The sequence below is a fragment of the Stereum hirsutum genome, assembly GCF_000264905.1.
Source record: "Stereum hirsutum FP-91666 SS1 unplaced genomic scaffold STEHIscaffold_15, whole genome shotgun sequence".
In the NCBI taxonomy this organism is placed as follows: domain Eukaryota; kingdom Fungi; phylum Basidiomycota; class Agaricomycetes; order Russulales; family Stereaceae; genus Stereum; species Stereum hirsutum.
In genome coordinates, this window is record NW_006763145.1 from 703,030 (window position 1) to 720,750 (window position 17,721).

General features: G+C 51.0%; 6 protein-coding genes across 6 annotated transcripts; 4 read left to right on the forward strand and 2 right to left on the reverse strand.

Moving 5' to 3' along the window:
* The first annotated feature begins 451 nt into the window (after window positions 1–451).
* On the forward strand, window positions 452–2,830 carry STEHIDRAFT_149487 (serine carboxypeptidase). The gene is made up of 13 exons (XM_007308464.1): window positions 452–681; window positions 748–811; window positions 903–969; window positions 1,033–1,145; window positions 1,224–1,388; window positions 1,441–1,473; window positions 1,534–1,627; window positions 1,695–1,744; window positions 1,798–1,876; window positions 1,933–2,229; window positions 2,293–2,322; window positions 2,385–2,420; window positions 2,484–2,830. Exons 1-13 carry the CDS (start codon window positions 465–467, stop codon window positions 2,718–2,720), a joined length of 1,482 nt encoding a protein of 493 aa, XP_007308526.1. The 5' UTR covers window positions 452–464; the 3' UTR covers window positions 2,721–2,830.
* Window positions 2,831–3,046: 216 nt separating this feature from the next.
* On the forward strand, window positions 3,047–5,738 carry STEHIDRAFT_141706 (uncharacterized protein; the record flags this gene model as incomplete). The annotated part of the gene is made up of 11 exons (XM_007308465.1): window positions 3,047–3,158; window positions 3,233–3,384; window positions 3,446–3,652; window positions 3,721–3,797; window positions 3,870–3,943; window positions 4,005–4,183; window positions 4,241–4,329; window positions 4,383–4,492; window positions 4,559–5,265; window positions 5,331–5,572; window positions 5,639–5,738. The coding sequence occupies 11 exons, from the start codon at window positions 3,047–3,049 to the stop codon at window positions 5,736–5,738; spliced, it is 2,049 nt and encodes a 682-aa protein (XP_007308527.1).
* Window positions 5,739–5,997: 259 nt separating this feature from the next.
* STEHIDRAFT_114319 (uncharacterized protein) lies at window positions 5,998–7,114 on the reverse strand (the record flags this gene model as incomplete). The annotated part of the gene is made up of 4 exons (XM_007308466.1): window positions 5,998–6,080; window positions 6,159–6,300; window positions 6,395–6,464; window positions 6,528–7,114. The coding sequence occupies 4 exons, from the start codon at window positions 7,112–7,114 to the stop codon at window positions 5,998–6,000; spliced, it is 882 nt and encodes a 293-aa protein (XP_007308528.1).
* A 1,518-nt stretch (window positions 7,115–8,632) lies between these two features.
* On the reverse strand, window positions 8,633–10,886 carry STEHIDRAFT_124530 (phosphoribosyl pyrophosphokinase). The gene is made up of 7 exons (XM_007308467.1): window positions 10,778–10,886; window positions 10,657–10,696; window positions 10,099–10,563; window positions 9,599–9,719; window positions 9,407–9,515; window positions 9,281–9,339; window positions 8,633–9,212 (listed from the first exon to the last, which is right to left on the reverse strand). The coding sequence occupies exons 1-7, from the start codon at window positions 10,809–10,811 to the stop codon at window positions 9,042–9,044; spliced, it is 999 nt and encodes a 332-aa protein (XP_007308529.1). The 5' UTR covers window positions 10,812–10,886; the 3' UTR covers window positions 8,633–9,041.
* A 198-nt stretch (window positions 10,887–11,084) lies between these two features.
* On the forward strand, window positions 11,085–14,031 carry STEHIDRAFT_171331 (Pkinase-domain-containing protein). Its single transcript, XM_007308468.1, has 6 exons — window positions 11,085–11,165; window positions 11,289–11,939; window positions 11,996–12,165; window positions 12,221–12,384; window positions 12,452–13,046; window positions 13,116–14,031. Exons 2-6 carry the CDS (start codon window positions 11,351–11,353, stop codon window positions 13,887–13,889), a joined length of 2,292 nt encoding a protein of 763 aa, XP_007308530.1. The 5' UTR covers window positions 11,085–11,165; window positions 11,289–11,350; the 3' UTR covers window positions 13,890–14,031.
* Window positions 14,032–14,375: 344 nt separating this feature from the next.
* STEHIDRAFT_141709 (uncharacterized protein) lies at window positions 14,376–17,019 on the forward strand (the record flags this gene model as incomplete). The annotated part of the gene is made up of 11 exons (XM_007308469.1): window positions 14,376–14,541; window positions 14,594–14,745; window positions 14,809–15,015; window positions 15,083–15,159; window positions 15,227–15,300; window positions 15,362–15,540; window positions 15,598–15,686; window positions 15,740–15,849; window positions 15,916–16,517; window positions 16,667–16,905; window positions 16,971–17,019. Coding segments are annotated over 11 exons (1,944 nt in total), but the record flags the coding sequence as incomplete, so codon positions are not given.
* Window positions 17,020–17,721: the final 702 nt, after the last annotated feature.

The window sequence follows — 17,721 nt, forward strand, 5'->3', positions numbered from 1 at the left end:
TTTGAGCACCATGCGGTTGGGACGACAGATATCGACAAGCTGTCTCTCCGAAGATCAGGCTCAATAAGCTTCGAGTTTATGTATGGGCGCGGGCTAAATCAGCTCCTTGCTGGAGGCAGCAGACCTTGCCCTCTCCATTCTTCAAACGCTTGGCTGGAAGGAACACACGCTCAGCGACGTCGGCAAACAATACGTGTCTTGTAAGTTATCTATCTAGAGCCGTCCATAGCATGTGCGTGTTGTCTTCTTCGAAGCGTATCCTTGTGTTCGAATAGGGTAATTGACCTAAGGAGCTAGGTACGGTCAACTCGGAATGTCTTGACCCCTCTTGAACCTTCCTCCCGGGATGCACCGCGTTCCTATGGACTTGTAGGCTTCTAGCGTTAATTGTCACCGTGCTGGACTATATAAAGACAGCCGCTCGAGGCTTGCGGTCCCCATCACTGACGACGACGCCCCTCACCATGCCTTCGGTCGTGCTGTCGCTACTTGGTCTTGGCCTTGGTGCTCTACATGCCTCGTCAGTCTCTGCTGGTCAAGTGCCTGTTGTCGATGGTGTTATTGGCGGTGTAAGGACCTCTGACTCGACAACCAAAAATCTGGAGACTTTGGCCAGTGACGTCCGAGCTTCTACGCCTACACCAGGAGCTCTGCGTGTCACGGAGAACTCGGGCATCTGTGGTGAGTGTTATTTCCTCGAAGGTTCCTTTGGATGGGTAGTGACACTGACGATTATGCTATTCATAGAGACCACAGAGGGAGTTTATCAAGCATCGGGCTATGGCGACCTTTCCGAAGACGAAAGTGTCTGGTGCGTCTATGTTCCTCGCACATGCTCCGACGACCGATACCATGTTAGAGCGCATGGCTGCAGATCACTGACCATGCGTGGTTTTGTGCAGGTTTTGGTTCTTCGAAGCGCGTAACAATCCGGATACCGCACCCCTCATCACCTGGTTTAATGGCGGTGTGCGTGCGGCACAACATTTCTGCCGAATGCAGTGTACTAATCGGCATTTCTCGCGACGTTAGCCTGGAAGTTCAAGTATGATTGGGTTGTTCCAGGAGCTAGGGCCATGTCGGATCAATAACGACAGCTCGACTGTATCGCTGAACCCCTATGCGTGGAATGAGTACGCCAACGTGTACGTCGTCTTCACATCCTGCACAGTATATTTAATAGAGACACTTATGAGGGATGGTTGGTTGGGTATCATAAATAGCCTCTTCATCGATCAGCCAGTAGGCGTTGGTTTCTCCTATGGAACCTCTACGGTTGGTACCTCCGAAGAAGCCGCTTCAGATGTCTGGGACTTCATGCAGATCTGGATCACCGATGAGCGGTTCAGCAAGTACGCGGCAAACGACTTTGCCATCTGGACGGAGTCGTATGTGCCACACATTCTTGCTAAACGACGCGGTTATTCACGATTACTTCAGATACGGAGGCCATTACGGACCTACCTTCGCATCGTAAGAACGCTTTCCACACGATGACGCGGGGTGTAATTGTTGAGATGATCTTCACTTCAGATACTTCATGGACCAGATTGCTGGTATCGCGAACGGGACTGTGTCTGGCACTCCTTTGAACTTCAAGACTCTCGGTATAGGGAACGGTCTCACGGTATTTCCTCGCATCTCACGTTCAAAGAATGTCGGGTCATGTCTGACTCAAAAATAATGTACATTAGGATGCTATGGCGCAGTACCCTCAATATCTTACCTATTCCCAGAACAACCCGTAAGCTTCCTTTCTTTCCTCGATTTTGACAGTGAAAATGACCCCTAGTTCAGGTACCATCCATTGGTATCGTCGACTGTTTATAACAGGGCGAACACGTCAATGTATTCTTCCAATGGCTGCCAGCACCAAGTATGACACCCCTTCATCTATTCCTTTCTTTCTCCATATTCACCGTGCCCGTACAGATCGAAGCCTGCAATAACAACGGCAGCAACTCAGTCTGCTCCTCGGCCCAGTCCTACTGCAACAACAACGTTCTCTCTCCTCTCGCAGGCGACTACGATGTCTACTATGTTCTCTCTACCAATGACGACTACCCGCCCGACATCACACCGTACCTCACGAATTCGAGCATTACGGACGCGATCGGGGCGGAGGCTGACTGGCAGGAAACGAGTACCACGGTCTACGATAACTTCGCGGCGACAGGCGATTGGATGAGGACGAAGAGTCCTTATTTGGAGAAGGTTATCGCTGCTGGGGTGAGCAAAAGCACAGGGATATGTAGAGTGTGATGCTGACGATTGGTGTTTTGCGGTGGACAGCTCAAAGTTGTGCTCTACAATGGTGACGCTGTAAGCTTCTCCCGTACCTGACGCCTCGCATATTTTTCTGACCTTTGTCTTATCCGATTCAGGACTTCATCTGCAACTACATGGGCGACGAAGCGACGGTGCGTCTCCCTTCTCCCCATCACCATCAATCACATTTCGAATAACGTTGTTTTCAATTTTAGATCGACGCGCTCCAAACCTCGACCAGCTCTCTTTGGGCCTCCCAATCCTTCGCAAACTACACCGTCAATGGTACTGTCGCAGGTCTCTACAAGAATGCCGATAACTTCTCGTACATCCGGTTTTATGGCTCCGGGCATGAGGTCCCAGCATATGAGTACGGGGATCTGGCCAGGGGACAAGCGGCGTTGCAGATGTTCGAGCAGATTATGATGGGTGGGGCGTTGGTTCCTACATGATTTGAAGAGTAGACAAGTTAGACGATCTGTGGATTACGACTCCTTATGAGTAGGAAGAGACTTTGCCCTCGCTGTTAATGGTTATGGAGATAAATATATAATCTGGTACCTATATTGCATATTGAAAAATCGGGAGGGACCTTCATAGGCCGAGCTGTGGCACCGTGGGAGATTTGACACAGACACGTGTCACATGACCGTGTGCGAGGATGCATTGATGATTGCGTCGCACGATGATTGTCTCTCGTTCCTTTTCGTTCTCACCACGCCACCCCCATCGTCATATTCGACACTGTTCTTCAACTCCATTTTGATAAATCTCTGCAATGCCTGTCGTGACGAGAGCCAAGTCCGGAAAACTTCCTGTCCGGCGACAAGTCAGCCAGGCGACATCTGACGTCGAGGCTGTAGCTGGCTCTACTTCAACCGATAATCAAGGTAGTCATCTATACTCAAACATATACGTGCTGTTTTTACTGACAACCAAACGACACCATTCTCCACGCGTGCAGAGACGTCATTAACACCACGTCCGGCCAAACGAGCGAAGACCGTCGCGTCGTCCAACGCCGCGCCAATGAAGAAACAGAGCAAGGGACTTTCCAAGCGAAAGCAAGGCCTGCTCAGCGTACTCCCCACTCTTCCATTAGACATTCTTTTTGAGGTTCAACTTCACTCTTCCCAGAAAGCTAGAGTGTTCTTGCTAACTATGCATTTGACTGCAGATATTCAGCCACCTCACTCCTGCCAGCCTTCTCCATCTGTCGCGTGTCTCCAAAGAATTTCGTCAATTACTGCCGATTCGAAGCCGTGCTAGTCTATGGAAGTCGTCTTGGCAGAACCTTGGTCTTCCAGTCGTTCCCCCACCTTGTCCGGACGGTTGGTCCGAAATTGCCTGGATCAACCTGTTCTTTGGAGTCCCCCTCTGCCAGGTAAAATATTGTCACAATTTTTTTGGTCATCGTAGCATTGTACTAATGATCAGTATTCACTGGTGCAGACGTGTGGAGCGAAGACTGATAACGAGATTGATTTCTGGCATCGTCGCCGAGCATGCAATCCATGTCTGCTAACCAGGTAAAAGTTACAGTATATAACGTATGAGACGGTTGCAGGGCCTGATATCGATCCTCCGCTGTTTTTATGTAGCCTCATCCGCGGAAACGACGCGGTTGAACTTGTATCGGATCCCGAGTGGCTCGCCTATTTGCCCAACGCCAGCGGTGAGTCAAGCCGCCCAACCCCGCTCATGCAATATCTACTCACTATCATTTTGTATACTAGTGTACCCACGGGACTCGAGAGGTGTACTGCTACGTGGTGCTTGGTTCCTCAAGCAGGACGTACTCGATCTGCAATCGCAAATGATCATCCTCACTGAGGGCCTCCAGCCTGCAGAAAAGAAAGAGAAAATTCAGTCTCTCCTGGACAGCCGAGCCCAGTCGGGCGAGGATCTGCGTACAGTAAGAATCTTTATCTCCTATCACGTTGACATCTTCTCAAAGTCGTATTCATTCTAGCATGTGGCTATGTGCAAGAACTGGGCCCGTAGTCTGGAAAACGCACAGTTATTTGACATTTACTTGGATAGGGCAAAGCGACGTACAGAGTAAGTATCAGTGACCTTCCTCAGTTAGCGTAGGGACTTACATCTTCATATAGAGTCGAGCAGCGATGCGTGGCTAAGGGATATACAACTGCCGATTTCGTTGCAGTTGCATCGCATCACGAAATACAGTCACTTCGGAGCGATAAACCCGTGTCCAAGCGAAGTAACTACCTATGGTTTTTTTTTCTCCCGTGCTAGGTTGCTCACGTTCCATGCTCTGCACTCTTAGTTTTTGCCAAAATATTTCCGCATCTTGAAGATGGACTCGAGAGTGCTAAGTCCAAGAGACTGTGGCGCGAGCGTGTCGGTCGCAAGGAGCGTCGCGCCGAACTAATACATACACAGTATGCCGAGTATTGGACGGCACTTCATCCACACAGTCTGGTGTTTCTGCCAAAAACGGTTGACTTTGACAGGCTTAGCCGGATCGTGCCTCTCCTCAAAGATGACTTAGAACCCAACGACGATTTCAAGGCCCGCGTGCAGCAAGCGATCCAGGACTCGGTTGAGGAAATCGAAGCGAGGGCAGTCAGGCTCAAGACATTGGTACTCTCCTCTCTTCCCCCGGCTACACTTACCGATTCTGCACCGTGTTCTCCCTTCGATATACCACGAGAGTTGCAGTTAGCGAAGAATGTTTACACTCGCAATCCGCAAACTACCCAAGTTAGCCTGTACCTTGATGAGGAAACTACGGATGATAGCCTGGAGTATTATGCTCTGTATGGGCTGGAGATCCTCACGGCTCGTTTTGATTACGATGATTGCGACGTTCCGTCTCTCAACGCGTCTGCTCAGGCCATAGTTCTCGGAATGCTCAAACTGCTTGGTCTGGATCCGGAAACAACGACAACGGCGGACCTGTATCATCTAGATCCACAGTTTTTTTGTCACAGTCTGAGTTGCCCGCGAAAGCCTAGGTCTTGGAGATCTCATGTGAGATTTTCTTCTACTTATTTCCCACATACCCCTCACTGACTTCAACTCCTGAATCCTCACAGCTAGATCATGTTTTGGAAATGGATATTAAGAAAGATCCCGCGCAGTGCGACCATGGGTCCGAACTCCTCTCAGGGGCAGGACGACGTCAAGTTGATGATGGAGCTCAGGCCGAAAGAGGCTGGGGTTGCTCACACTGCACAGCGCATTACACATTGCACCCTCATTACTTGCCGCTGGGACCTTCGCTTGACACAGTGGTATGGATGCGTCGCAGAGAAATTACGAAGCACCTCCTAGAAATGTAGGTCCTTACATCTATGACTGATAACGTTGGACACATGGAGCTCACCGTCCGTTTCATTTATAGACATAGAATAGACAAGCCACGTCAAGAGCTCGACTTCTACTATCACCCGTATGGACGCTACAGTGGGAACGGAAAATGGTTCTTCGACATAGAGACATGACCCCCGCGAGGTCATCTGCTTCTCGCTCTTGAACGTCACCGGTCGCGACGTCTTTGTTGTTATTCAGCGAGTTGTACTATTTTCTGTGAATGAGATGAATATACCAAAACTTCGTTGCTTCCGAAGTGAAGTGATGAACACCTCCTGTAATACCTGTATTTGGCCAGAGACTCAGGATTTGCTCAGGCTTGTCTTTGCTCTCTTTGCATGTTTCTGTGTGGCAATATGTGATGGTGTTTCGAAAGTGCTTGTAATAACTCTACGCTTCGTCCCGCTTCTGCCCCGCACCAATAATCACTGGCGAGCATTCCCGCCTCCGCCGCTCGATCAAGAGCCACGACACTGTAGTTATCCACGCCGCCGCCACAGTGTGTACAGTCAGCCGACGAAGGACGAAAAGGAGCGGACAAGAGAACGTACAGATAAGGCTATCCAGCGTATCGAGAACGCTTGCTTCCACAACAATAGTGGGAAACTGCCTAATCCGGAGGAGGCCAAGGTATCGTTTATGGCGGTGATAGGTGGCGACGGGAGGTGAAGACGGGGACGATTCGTTCACGAGCTAGACAGAATGCAGGCGATTTAGCGAAAAAGAAATAAGCCAATGTTCAATGATGCTATGTTCGATTGAATGGTGCCATAAAAAGGCTACATACCTCGAGATCAGCGTCTTGGCCCCGCCGCCACAAGAACATCGTACCGTCCCTGGCTTTGAACCTGCCCGTTCTGGAGATGTGTTGAATTCATGCGACGCAATATAAGGTTTTGTGAAGTAGTGGGGACACATACACTTTATCCTGTCCTTCAGCCCTAGGCAACCACTCCTCTATTCCTCTGTATAACTCGCCCCAAACCCTCACCTCAACTGGCCTTCCCCTCTTCTTCCGATTACTCTCATACTCCGTTTTCTGCCCGTTCGCATTCGGATTTGGATTTGGATTCGCATTCTCCTCCTCCTCACCCTCGTCCTTTGCCTTGCCTTTCCCCTTATCAATCTTCTTCCGCTTTCCAAGTCCGAGTTTACCCTTCCCACCGCCACCACCACCACTCCACCCAACCCTCGTATCATCGCTTGCTGTATCCCCATCCGCGTCCCCATTAGCACCATGTTCGGAACCAGAACCATGTCCACCAATGTCGTACTTGATCTCCCCGACCAAATCGAACTGTCCGAGATCGGGGTCACGTCGTCTGAGTTTAGTAATCTCGGGCTCCCATGACGGAGTCGTGATTTCGTAGAAGATGTGGTCGGATTGTGAGGAGATGGTTAAGTTGTGGAGGGATGTGGTAGTCAATGTCAGGGTAGTATGGCTGGAAACCTGAATGTCGTCTTTTATCGTTGTCGCCATCGGCGCGGTAGACGTAGACGTGGACATTAGCGACCAGGGAGAAGAGGAGGAGGTGATGATTAGAATGGAGATGACAGGCAGTAGATGAGGGAGTGCTGAAGTTCTGACCGACCGTACTTATCGCACCACGAAAGCTCGTTAATGAACTTACACGGTGATGAAACGCCATATACATAGCACCGCAAAAAGTCCTCTCCCTCCGCGCTATGCCATGTAGGCAACGCCCACTTCCACCCACTGACACCGGCCCATCGCCAACCCATTGCTAACTCACTAGTTTCCACGCCCCTTCGGCTACCGATGGAATATGGGGAACATCGTAGTGGGATGGAGTGGGAGATGCCACGCTCTTCCTCCCACCGGGTCGACTAGATGGGAACCTTACCGTACTACGGGAGGTCGTTAGCGGGTACGAAGGGTGAAGGATGGAGATTGTGGGGTGAACAGCGGAGTGTCCGTCGGTAGCGAACTGTGTGCATAGATGGGGCCGTCGGAATAATGTGAGTGAGTGGTGTCGTCGTGCACCAAAACATGAGCGCTGCGCAAGCCAAGGACAGCTTGTTGAAGCTAGCGAAGGCGTGGCTGATGAGTCTAATAATGCGAATACTTGGCATAGGCACACTGTGCCGCAACTATGCTGTCAGGGCGGGGTTACAATTCTGAGGATAGCCATGAATGCTGCCATGTTTCTGTGCAGTAGTGTCGAAGGGTCACAGTGGTGTACACCAGCTTTGTGAAAATGAGCACGAGGAAGTTATTACCTCGGAGAGTCGGTCAGAAGCAAAGTAATTCATGCTGCCCGACCTTTTCCCTCTGTACCGGTATTGATATAGCAGACGCCGTGTGCCCCAGACGCTAGGAACATCGACGATGCAGGGAAAGCAGAACCAGGTCGTTCTATGTATGCAGTCCACACAATAGGAAGTGTGCATCGAAAGAATGCATTCTAGATATTAGAAAATCCAAAAGTACAAGTCAGGATACCACTGAAAAACAATAATATCAAGGCTCGAGAGAGTGAAACAGAGTAGCATCGGCGAAACGGTTCTTTTCCCATTGCGAGGCCCTTTCATGGGAAGATAAAAATACGCATCTTCGAGCCGTTCCCACCAGCAGGAAGACAAGCTGCGGTCCCGAGTCGCGTGCAAGAAACGTGGAGCTCTGATGGGATGTCGCTCGCTGGATGAGGATCTCTGTCTCCCATACTAGGACAGGATAGGGGTTGTTGCCCGAACTTGAAGGGATTTGCGCCACGCCACCGTGGCGGTTGGAAGAGCACGTAAACGAAGTGGCCAAAACGAAGCGTGGATATAGGTTTTCACTGAATTCGTGAAGGATGCAGTTGTCTGTTGAGTCAGAGGGGGATTATGGATGAGCAGAGTCAAGTAAAGCGCATAGAGAAAGTAGAACGACGCACGACATATAATAGTCTACAACACCCGCTCCTGACTCTTCTAATATTCCCTTCCCGGCCCCGCAAGGAGGGCTCCTAGGACCTACCTACGCGCACGACGAACCGAAACCTCAAAGGGTAGATAAATACAACGGTTCATGATCTTTCATCTATGATTACTGCTAATTCCTGTACGTCCCCCGGACCATCAAACAAGTGGATGATAGCTACAAATATTGGGATGACGTATAACCACTGAAGATCGGTGAAAGGGCAAAGTCACCTAGCCCCTTACTTTTGCTTCGTCGACCACCACAAACCCATCATAATACTTACCTCCGCACATCCGCATCTAAACTGTTCCAATCTCGACCTCTCACTCACACAAACCACACGCACAAAAAAACTCCCAGCGGATACTCAAGTCCTCGCATCCATCTTCATCTTCAAAAACCGAAGGTCGAATGGCAGAGAGCTTTCACATTCAAGGGATGGATCAAGGCCGAAATCCGAAAGGTGTCGTGTGTCGTCTTACGGCTCTAGAAGGACAACCAAAAGCGTTCAGAACCCGTTCATCCCTGCAGCAGCGTTCGCCCAGTCACCAAACAGTAAGCTGATCGACTCTCCGTTATGCGTCCGACGGATGCTCTCCGCGATTGTGGGGCTGATGTCGAGCGTGACGAGCTTCGCGCAGAGGTCTTGGTGTTCGTGTTGTGGGATTGTGTTCGTTACCTGCGATGTGTGGATAGGGGTACGTGAGTGGATTGGAGGAGTAGAGGTGAGGAGGAAAGGGAGCGTACGATGAGGGTGTCTATGGGGAGGGAATCGATCGTCTGCATCCGAGTTTCGGAGAAGAGGCCTGCGTAATACAGAAAAAATAAATTACTATCTGCCAGTGTGGGCAAACGAAGCAGTCGGAGACCTACCATGCGAGATGATAGCGTGGACTCTGCTCGCTCCGTTGTCCCGTAATGATTTGGCAGCCAAGGTAAGGGTGCTACCCGTGTCGATCATATCGTCGACCACGATCGCAACCTAGAAATGGAGAACGATTGAGCTCATCTACCTTCCAAAGTGTAACATTGAAGTGGGAGAGAAGGAGGAAGGAGAGGACGCACCTTGTCCTTGACGCTACCGACGAGAAGCTCCATCTTCTCCGGTGCGTCTTCGGCCTTGCCTTCCCGTTTTCTGTGAAAGAGGGCGAATTCGAGATCGAGTTTGTCCGCGATAGCAGTGACTCTGCGATGATAGAGTGTTGGTCAGTCCGAAGAACGTGAGACAGGTATAGAAATGCGTTGACGGCAAGGACGATGTGGCGTGCGTCGTGCCACACGTACGTCTGTAGAACGAGGACGAATAAACGTCCGCAGATCAGAAATCAACAAAATCGGACTTGCTTGTGAGCCGGCCGAGGAGAGCTGTCTGCTTTATTTGAAATCGATTTCTCCGATCAGGTACTCTGTTCAAGGACAGACATCCATGGGTGCCACGCCAGGATGCGCCACAGGCGAACAGTCCTCCGAAACTACGAACCTTGACCACAAAAACCACCATACTCGTCGGGTACGCACGCAGGCCAGAGACAAGAGAGATTGAACACGGACTAGAAGTGACTCACCGCTTCGCCCCTCCCGCATCTGGACTGACAATGACCCCATTCTGCCAATCCTCTATGTTCTGCTTGATATACGCGATCATGAGCGGTTCCGAGTACAAGTTATCCACCGGAAAGTCGAAGAATCCTTGGATCTGGCTCGCATGGAGGTCCATCGTAATAACATGGTCGCATCCTGCTACCGCCAACATATTCGCGACAAGCTTCGCGGTGATGGGTGCGCGACTCTTGTCCTTCTTGTCCATCCGAGCGTAGGGGTAGCACGGAATGACAGCAGTGATGCGACGTGCTGAAGCGCCTTTGCAGGCGGAGATGAGGATGAGAAGTTCCATGAGGTGGTCATTGACATCTGCGCAGGACGACTGGATGATGAAGACGTCTTCGTCACGGACGGACTCGGAGATCTTCACGTTGACCTCTCCGTTAGAGAATTTGACGACGGTGCATGGTGTGAGGGGGATGTTGAGTCTGAGATGTTGGGTTGGATGATGTGGGGCCGGGGAGGAGCGCCATGGGCATTCGTTCAGAGACAAAGCAGCTCGGGGGAGAGAGACTGCTCACCGCTCAGCCACAGACTTGGCGAGCTCAGGATGGCTATTCCCTACGTTCATGTCCACCCATCGGAAATCGACGAAATTTAGTCATAAAAATGGCCATCGTGTGTAGGGGTCAAGGAACGCACCGGTGAGGATCTTTATCGAGTTTCCGTGGAGCATCTTGATTTAAATTTTGATATAAAGTACAAGGAATGCGGACGCTATGAAAGGGATTGCATGCAAATACACGAGAAGGATGGGGGAGGGGGGATGCGGGCCTACCGAGGAGGCGTACAGATTTTGTAGTAGCGAAATTGTAGCGGGTCAAGGAACGGCTCCCGCCCGTGATTTCAGTTCCGTTTCGGATTATTTTCCGCACAATTTGTCGGGATGTCGGATAACTCCCGACAACTGCTTGTTTTGCTTCCGATCGTTTCTTACTTCTCGCCACACAGCAGCTCTACAGCCGAGCTGTCTGTCCGTCATCAGAGCATCACGACAAACAGTAAGAGTTCGCCATGAAACAAGTCTGAGGTATGTTCTTTTCTTAGCGGCATAAATAATATACCCTTTCCATGGGTGAGGGTGGCAACCGCTTTGCGCAGTTTCAGATTCAGGTGAAATATGGAGGGTGCTCACGAAATACTGTATTCCCAGTAGGCCTACACTTTCTTTAGACCTTGCTAGTGGGAGCCGGCCTCCCTTCACTTCGCACTACCATGGCTTCAACTGCCCCATCATACGAACTACTGGAGACAGTAGGCCAGGGATCCTTTGGTTCGGTCCACAAAGCTCGCCACACCACCTCCGGCCAGGTCTTCGCCGTAAAGATCATCGACCTCGAAGCAGACGACGACACTGGGAGCATCGTCGACATCCAACGCGAAGTCGCTCTTCTCAGGCAGGCACGAGATGGCCCAAATATTATCAAGTACTACGAATGCTTTCTGTACGGTTCACAAGTTTGGATCGTTCAGGAGTTCGCACAGGGAGGTAGTGTCACGGATCTCATGAATGCATCTCCCACCAAGACGCTTGAGGAGCAATACTCAGCCGTCATCATGCGCGAGGTCCTTGTCGGGCTCGCATTCCTGCATAACTCATCTATCATTCACCGCGATATCAAAGCGGCCAACATCCTCGTCGTCTCGTCTGGCCATGTCCGAATTTGTGATTTCGGCGTCTCTGCTCTCCTCTCGACCACGAATAGTAAGCGTACGACCTTCACGGGGACTCCATATTGGATGGCACCGGAGATCGCTCGTCCTTCACCGGCTTACGACTCTAAGGTCGATATTTGGAGTTTAGGTACGTGTTGATCTCGTCAAGAGAACGCTCTTGGTGAGACGTTGAACAAACGACAGGGATCATGCTGTATGAAATCATCAAGGGTGCCCCTCCACACTTCAACATGGATAGGTTCAAACTCATCGAGATGCTCCCGAGGCTCAAGCCCGCTCGATTCGCAGAGAACGAAGTGTCGAAGGAGGCCAGAGAATTTCTTGCGCGATGTCTAGTCGAGACCGCCCCAGAGGTAAACGCTCCGTAATGACTGTTTCGGGGCCATGTGCTCATAGTTGCCATGTCAGCGAGCCACCGCCGAAGAGCTGCTCAAGTTGAAGTGGATCAAATCCGTACCAGCCTCAAAGTATCCGGTATCCGTGCTAGAACCACTTCTCATCCGGTATAGAGCCTCCAAAGCCGAGAAAGCTAGTTTGAGCGGCCTTCCACAGACGCTGGCGGAAGATGACGAGTAAGGACCCCATTCTTCTCCTCTATCTTTGCCTGTTTTCTGATGGGTCACGGCGATGACTTTATAGTGCAAGACCTACCTCTTGGGCTTTCAACACACTAAACAGTGTCCATCGTCCTGACGACGACAATGCTCTCGATCATGCCCCAGATATCTCCGCTACCGTAACTCCTTCGACACACAACCCTCTTCCCAACTCATCGCGCCACGCTCCACCATCATTCCGCCATCTCTTCGACTACGACTATGAAGCCTCGCCACCCGACGCCTCTGACTTCATCATGGACAACTACTTCCGATCTGTTTCCCGGGCCAGCCTGACAGAAGAGGCATGTCAGGATACAGACACCAGGACTGCGGATGCGCATGCGAGTATATCGAGCGACAAGACCGTTCGGCCTGGAGAGGTCGCGCCTAGTGGCACTGGGCCACACAACACTACCCGCCTTACTGGCAATACACCAAACTCCGATTTTTTGCGTGCTCCTACGGACTTGGTGGACTCGCAATCAGCGCCTTCCAGCTCAGAACCACCATCACCATCTCAATTCCCGTTCGATCTTCCACAGACGCAGACACAGAATGAGTCGTCATCATCGCCGGTACAGACGCAGTTCCAGAAGCTGTTGCCATTGACGCCGGTTTCTCCGTTTGACCCCACCGTGAGTTTTTTAGTATTATTTTTCGTGAGACTGCTGTAGCGCATTCTGATACGAAGCAATGCGATATAGTTGTTAGCTTCAACGCGAGATACAGACGCCGAAGGTCAACTCCAGACGCGGGACGTCCCTCCATTACCAACTCTCCTAATCCCAACTTCATCTCCTATTCCATCTCTATCTTCATCATTCTTACATGGGCTTGATTCCGGAACATATGTATCATCACCGCAGACGATAGAATCTGCATCACCCTTGAATATGAATATTCAGGGGAACACTACGAATACTACCACGCCTAGTTCTCTCCCGAAAGAACAACCACTTTCGGGGTATCATTTCCCCTCGTCCTTCTCTACTCCCTCACCCCACCGGCCTATCCCTTTCATGCGCCCACGATCTCCTCTTATACATTCATACTCGGAACCACCGCCTCTGGCAGCCTATCCCGCCTCCACTTCCGCACCCTATCCATCCGAATCTTACCCCCTTCCACAAGCCGAACCTTCCCAGCCTCTGAACGAACCCTCCGCGCTCGACTCGCCCTTCCAACTCAACGTCCCCATGCCCCACGAACCAACCGAACCCCTCCCACTCTCATTCTCACTCGACCAACTCCTCGAAGCCCAAGGCCCCGCCATCCGTCCGATAGACTACGCAGCGTTAGATTCACAAGAGAAGGTATGCAGGGAGTTGGCGTTTGTCGTTGATGACCTGAGGGATTGGTTGGCTGTGGTGGAGAGGGGGCTGGGCGAGGTGTTGAATGTTACGGCGGCGGGGTCGGTGCAAGTGAGTGAGCTGGGGATGGGGGCGGCGGTGCCGGAGGTTGATGAGGTTGGGTGGTGATTTATCACGATTCAGGGAGTGGGGGGGGTTGTGGATATTTTATAACATACTATGGATCTTTGGAAGGATGTACATTATTTTCAATTGCTAGGGTGTAATAGATGGGTTCTCGATGTGGCGGCCCCGTGGGCTCCAACATTTCACACAATTATTCTCTGACGCTACAGTATCGCAGGACTACTCATAGATGTCACTGATAATCATAGCAGAAGTGTATATCTCACAATATAAATGGCTATGCCTATACGTGTATACCTTGTTCCAGAGCAGACGAGGACCGTAAAGCGCCAAGACACTTCGTGTCCAACGCTGTGGCACCGTGGGAGGTTTGAGACTGACACGTGTCACATGACCGTGTACGGGCCCGACGCGTGCGGCGTCGCGTCGCACGATTCTTTTGAGTCAGTTTCCTTTTGTTCTGACCACGACACACCCCAGCACCATATTTGACACTGTTCCACAACCCGTTTTCGATAAACTTCTGTTATGCCTGCTGTGACGAGAGCAAAGACAGGAAAACTTCCTGTCCGGCGAAAAGTCAGCGAGGCCGATTCAGACGCTAATGATAGTCGACTCACCTCACCGGAGACGGACGTTGAGGCCAAAACTGACTCTACTTCGCTCGATGATCAAGGTAGACATTTGGACCCAAGTATGTGCGTGCTGTTCTTACTGATAACCAACACCCTTGCCCATGCGCGCAGAGAGGTCATCAACGCCGCCTCCGGCCAAACGAGCGAAGACACGGGGCGCGGGGGCCAAAGCCACGACGAAGAAACAGAGCACTGGCCTTTCTAGGCGGAAGAAAGGCCGTTTGAGCGTACTCCCCACTCTATCACTAGACATTCTTTTCGAGGTTCGGTTCCACTTTTCCCCGAAGGCTTTCAGTCTCCCTTGCTCACTGTACACTTGACTGCAGATATTCAGCCACCTCGCGCCTGCCGATCTCCTCCATCTTTCGCGTGTCTCCAAATCATTTCGCCAAACCCTGCTGGTTAAAAGCCGTGCTAGTCTTTGGAAGCAGTCTTGGGAAAATTATGACCTCCCAGGCGTTCCCCCACCCTGTCCGGACGGTTGGTCCGAACCTGCCTGGATCGGTCTGCTCTTTGGAGGGCCCTTCTGCCAGGTAGGATGTTTTAATAACACCTTGGTCATCGTCTCATTATACTGACCGTCACCATTCGCCGGTGCAGGCGTGCGGAGCCAAGACTGCTAACGAGATTGATTTCTGGCATCGTCGCCGAGCATGCAGTCCGTGTCTGTCAGCAAGGTAAAAGTCATATCATGTATGAGACGGTTGCATGGCCTGATATCAATTCTGCGCTGTTTCTATACAGCCTCATCCGCGAAGACGAGGCGGTCAAACTTGTATCGGATTCCGAGTGGCTCGTCTATGTGCCCAGGGCCAGCGGTGAGTTAAGCGGCCAAGCCTCGCTCATGCAATATCTGCTCACTGTTATTTTGTATACCAGTGTACCCGCGGAACTCGAAAGGCGTACTGCTACGTGATGAATGGTTCCTCACAAAGGACGTACTTGATTTAAAATCCCAAATAATTACCCTCACCGAGGGCCTCCAGCCTGCAGAAAAAGAAGAAAAACTGGAGTCTTTCGATGACAACCAGGCCCAGTCGTATGAGGATCTGATGACAGTAAGAATTTTTGTCCCTTATCGCGCTGACATTTTCTCAAAGTCACATTCCTTCTAGCATGTGGACATGTGCGAGAGGTGGACCCGTAATCTGCGAAGCGCACGAGCATTAGCCATTTACTCGAAGAAGGAAGAGCGACGTACGGAGTAAGTATCAATGACCTTCCTCAATTAGCGTAGGGACTCACATCTTTATATAGAGTCGAGCAGCGATGCGTGGCTAAGGGATATACAGCCGCCGATTTCGCCTCAGTTGCCTCGCACCGCGAAATACGGAAGCTTCGGGGCGATAATCCCGTATCCGACCGAGGTGAATATACCTATAAAGTTTTTCCCGTGATAGGTTGCTAACATCCCATGCTCTACACTCTCGTAGTCTTTGCTCGAATATTCCCACATCTTCAAGAGGGACTCGAGAGTGCTAAGTCCAAGAGACTGTGGCGCGAGCGTGTCGACCGCAAGGAGCGTCGCGCCGAGCTCGTACATGCACAGTATGCTGAGTATTGGACGAAGCTCCATCCACACGGTTTGATGTTTATGCCAAAAAAGGCTGACTTTGACAAGCTTGGACGGATTGGGCCTCTCCTCGAAGACGACTTGGAACCCGACGACGAATTTAACGCTCGCGTGCAGCAAGCGATCCAGGACTCGGTTGAGGAAATCAAAGCGAGGGCAGTCAGGCTCAAGACATTGGTCCTCTCCTCTCTACCCCCGGCCACACTTACCGATTCCGCACCGGGCTCTCCCTTCGATATACCGCGAGAGTTGAAGCTAGCGAAGAATGTTTACACTCGCAATCTGGGCACTGATGCTCTTTATGGGCCGGAGATTTTCACGGCTCGTTTTAATTACGATGATTGCGACGTTCCGTCTCTCAACGCGTCTGCTCAGGCCATGGTCCTCGAGCTCCTCAAACTGCTTGGTCTGGATCCCGACACAACTACAACGGCGGATCTGTATCACTTAGATCCACGGCTTGTTTGTCTGAGTTGCCCACGCACGGAAGATATTTATGATGGGCGTCGTATGCGTGGGAGAAGGGTTAGGCCTTGGAGATCTCATGTGACATTTTCTTCTACCCATCTTCCATGTACCCCTCACTGACTTCAACTCTCGAACCCTCATAGCTAGATCATCTTGTGGAAATGGATCTCAAGAAAGATCCCGACCACTGCGTCCATGCTTGCAAAGTCTCGAAAGGGGAAGAACGACGTCGGGTCGATAATGCATGGTCGTGCGGAACAAGCTGGGGCTGTTCACACTGCACAGTGCACTATACAGCGCTCCCGTATTACTCGCCCAAACCTTCGCTTGATATGGTGAGATGGGTGCGTCTCGAAGAAGTCAAACTGCACCTCCTGAAAACGTAGGTGCTTGCGTATATTACCGATAACGTTGGGCACCTGGGCTCACCGTCCGTTTCACTTATAGACATGGGATAGACAAACCACGCCAAGAGCTTGACTTCTACTATGATCCATACAAACGTTATTATAAGTATACATACTCATTCCTCGAGATGGAGGCATGACCTCTGCGAGGCCAGCTGCTTCTCGCTCTTGGACGTCATCGGTCGCGATGTCTTTGTTGGTATACAACGAGTTGTACTGTGTGAATGAGATGAATATCGTATCTTTATTGCTTTGGGAGTGAAGTGATGAACACTTCTGATGCCTGTATCTAACCAGAGAGACTCAGTCTTGTCTTCTTTCCCTTTCGATGCTTCTGTGTGCCCGACTGAATGTTACATAGCACTATATAATTCCCTGTGCATCAATTTTACTCACTGAGAGTCTGTCTAATGAACTACGAACCATCCTTAATACAATCCTGTCCGTCATTAATATGCATACTATCGACTCAAAGTTCGAACGACTCACGTGTGGCGTGTCAAACACCTGTGGCGCGTACTCGTGGGAAGGTCAAGGGCATGTGATCGCGTTCCATCATTGTTGGGCGCGTCGTGCGCGTCTTTCGCGAGAGCCACCATCTTCTCGAGCTCGTTGGACACGACGGCCTACAACACAATATCTAGAGTTCCACAGCGACTCGATGTCTACGAAAGCCACCGGATTGTCGAGAAGGAAGTTAGGCCGCCTCAGTGTCCTACCCACCCTAGCCCTCGATGTACTTTTTGAAGTACGTACTTATATCCCCTGCGTTTGATACAGACATCTTATCT

Bases quoted from the DNA above. Each gene is read 5' to 3' on its own strand.
- STEHIDRAFT_149487 (XM_007308464.1), top strand. From the start codon at position 465: ATGCCTTCGGTCGTGCTGTCGCTACTTGGTCTTGGCCTTGGTGCTCTA. The intron at 1,146-1,223 runs GTACGTCGTCTT...TATCATAAATAG, and splicing joins TGGAATGAGTACGCCAACGT to CCTCTTCATCGATCAGCCAG. The intron at 2,421-2,483 runs GTGCGTCTCCCT...TTTCAATTTTAG, and splicing joins ACATGGGCGACGAAGCGACG to ATCGACGCGCTCCAAACCTC.
- STEHIDRAFT_124530 (XM_007308467.1), bottom strand. From the start codon at position 10,811: ATGCTCCACGGAAACTCGATAAAGATCCTCACCG. The intron at 9,516-9,598 runs GTGCGTCCTCTC...CTCCATTTCTAG, and splicing joins TCGGTAGCGTCAAGGACAAG to GTTGCGATCGTGGTCGACGA. The intron at 9,213-9,280 runs GTACGCTCCCTT...CACACATCGCAG, and splicing joins TCCCCATAGACACCCTCATC to GTAACGAACACAATCCCACA.
- STEHIDRAFT_171331 (XM_007308468.1), top strand. From the start codon at position 11,351: ATGGCTTCAACTGCCCCATCATACGAACTACTGGAGACAGTAGGCCAG. The intron at 11,940-11,995 runs GTACGTGTTGAT...AACAAACGACAG, and splicing joins GGTCGATATTTGGAGTTTAG to GGATCATGCTGTATGAAATC. The intron at 12,385-12,451 runs GTAAGGACCCCA...ATGACTTTATAG, and splicing joins ACGCTGGCGGAAGATGACGA to TGCAAGACCTACCTCTTGGG.